The sequence below is a fragment of the Sphaeroforma arctica genome (genome assembly GCF_001186125.1).
Source record: "Sphaeroforma arctica JP610 unplaced genomic scaffold supercont1.5994, whole genome shotgun sequence".
NCBI lineage: Eukaryota > Ichthyosporea > Ichthyophonida > Sphaeroforma > Sphaeroforma arctica.
In genome coordinates, this window is record NW_014034564.1 from 1 (window position 1) to 1,108 (window position 1,108).

Below are 1,108 nucleotides of genomic sequence, written 5' to 3' on the forward strand. Positions count from 1 at the left end.
ACATAAACCCCACACCAACGTACGTACGACTAACTAGGTATATATATAATAATATAGTATATATATATATATATATATATATATATATATATATATATATATATATATATATATATATATATATATATATATATATATATATATATATATATATATATATATATATATATATAGATATATATATATATATATATACATACATATATATATATATATATATATATATATACATACGTACATATACGTACGTATATGTATAGCTTTGTCCTCAACAATGAACACACTAAAGACTAGCCTCACAGACCTCGTTGATGTACGGAATGGCATTGAACACCATCGCCTGCATTGACAGGAACACTTGGATCAGAGTGGACAGGCTGTGTGAGAAATAAAAATGCAAACAATCAGATGGCATAGTTCTATGAAAGGAATTGTAGGTAAATCCAATCCAACGGTATAAGCAGTAAATTTGCTTGTATTCATATAGAGAAATTTTGCATGTTCATATATTTGGGCTGATAATGTATACTATACAAGTAGTGCTGAATACATTTACCTTGGCTTCCATCCAGGCCCACCCCATGTGCCCAGTAGAGAAAGACACACAGTACCATTGTTGTAGAGATTGGGATTGAACCGCACAGTCCCATGGCCGGTGGTAACAAAGTGTAGCTGTGGCGGTTTCTTCGGATAGTCACTCGGAAGATATAAGTCAAACTGTAATATTTGCCATGGATACCGATTAGAGTCTTCAATACATACACATACACACACAATATATATATATATATGTATGTATGTATATATGCATGCACGTATGTATGTAGGTATGTATGTGCATACATACATACATACATACATACATACATACCTGCATACCTACATAGATATATAGATACATATATACATAGTACATATACACATATATACATATATACATAGTACATATACACATATATACTTAGATATATAGATATATAGATACATATATACATGGATACAGACATACGCCCGCACATATATACATACATATCTATATACATACATCCATATCTACATACATACACACATACAAACATTCATATATATACATATATATATGCTCTGA

General features: G+C 29.9%; 1 protein-coding gene across 1 annotated transcript; it reads right to left on the reverse strand.

Annotated features, from left to right (window-relative positions):
• Positions 1 to 304: 304 nt before the first annotated feature.
• On the reverse strand, positions 305 to 717 carry SARC_15356 (hypothetical protein; the record flags this gene model as incomplete). The annotated part of the gene is made up of 2 exons (XM_014290522.1): positions 305 to 377; positions 557 to 717. Coding segments are annotated over 2 exons (234 nt in total), but the record flags the coding sequence as incomplete, so codon positions are not given.
• Positions 718 to 1,108: the final 391 nt, after the last annotated feature.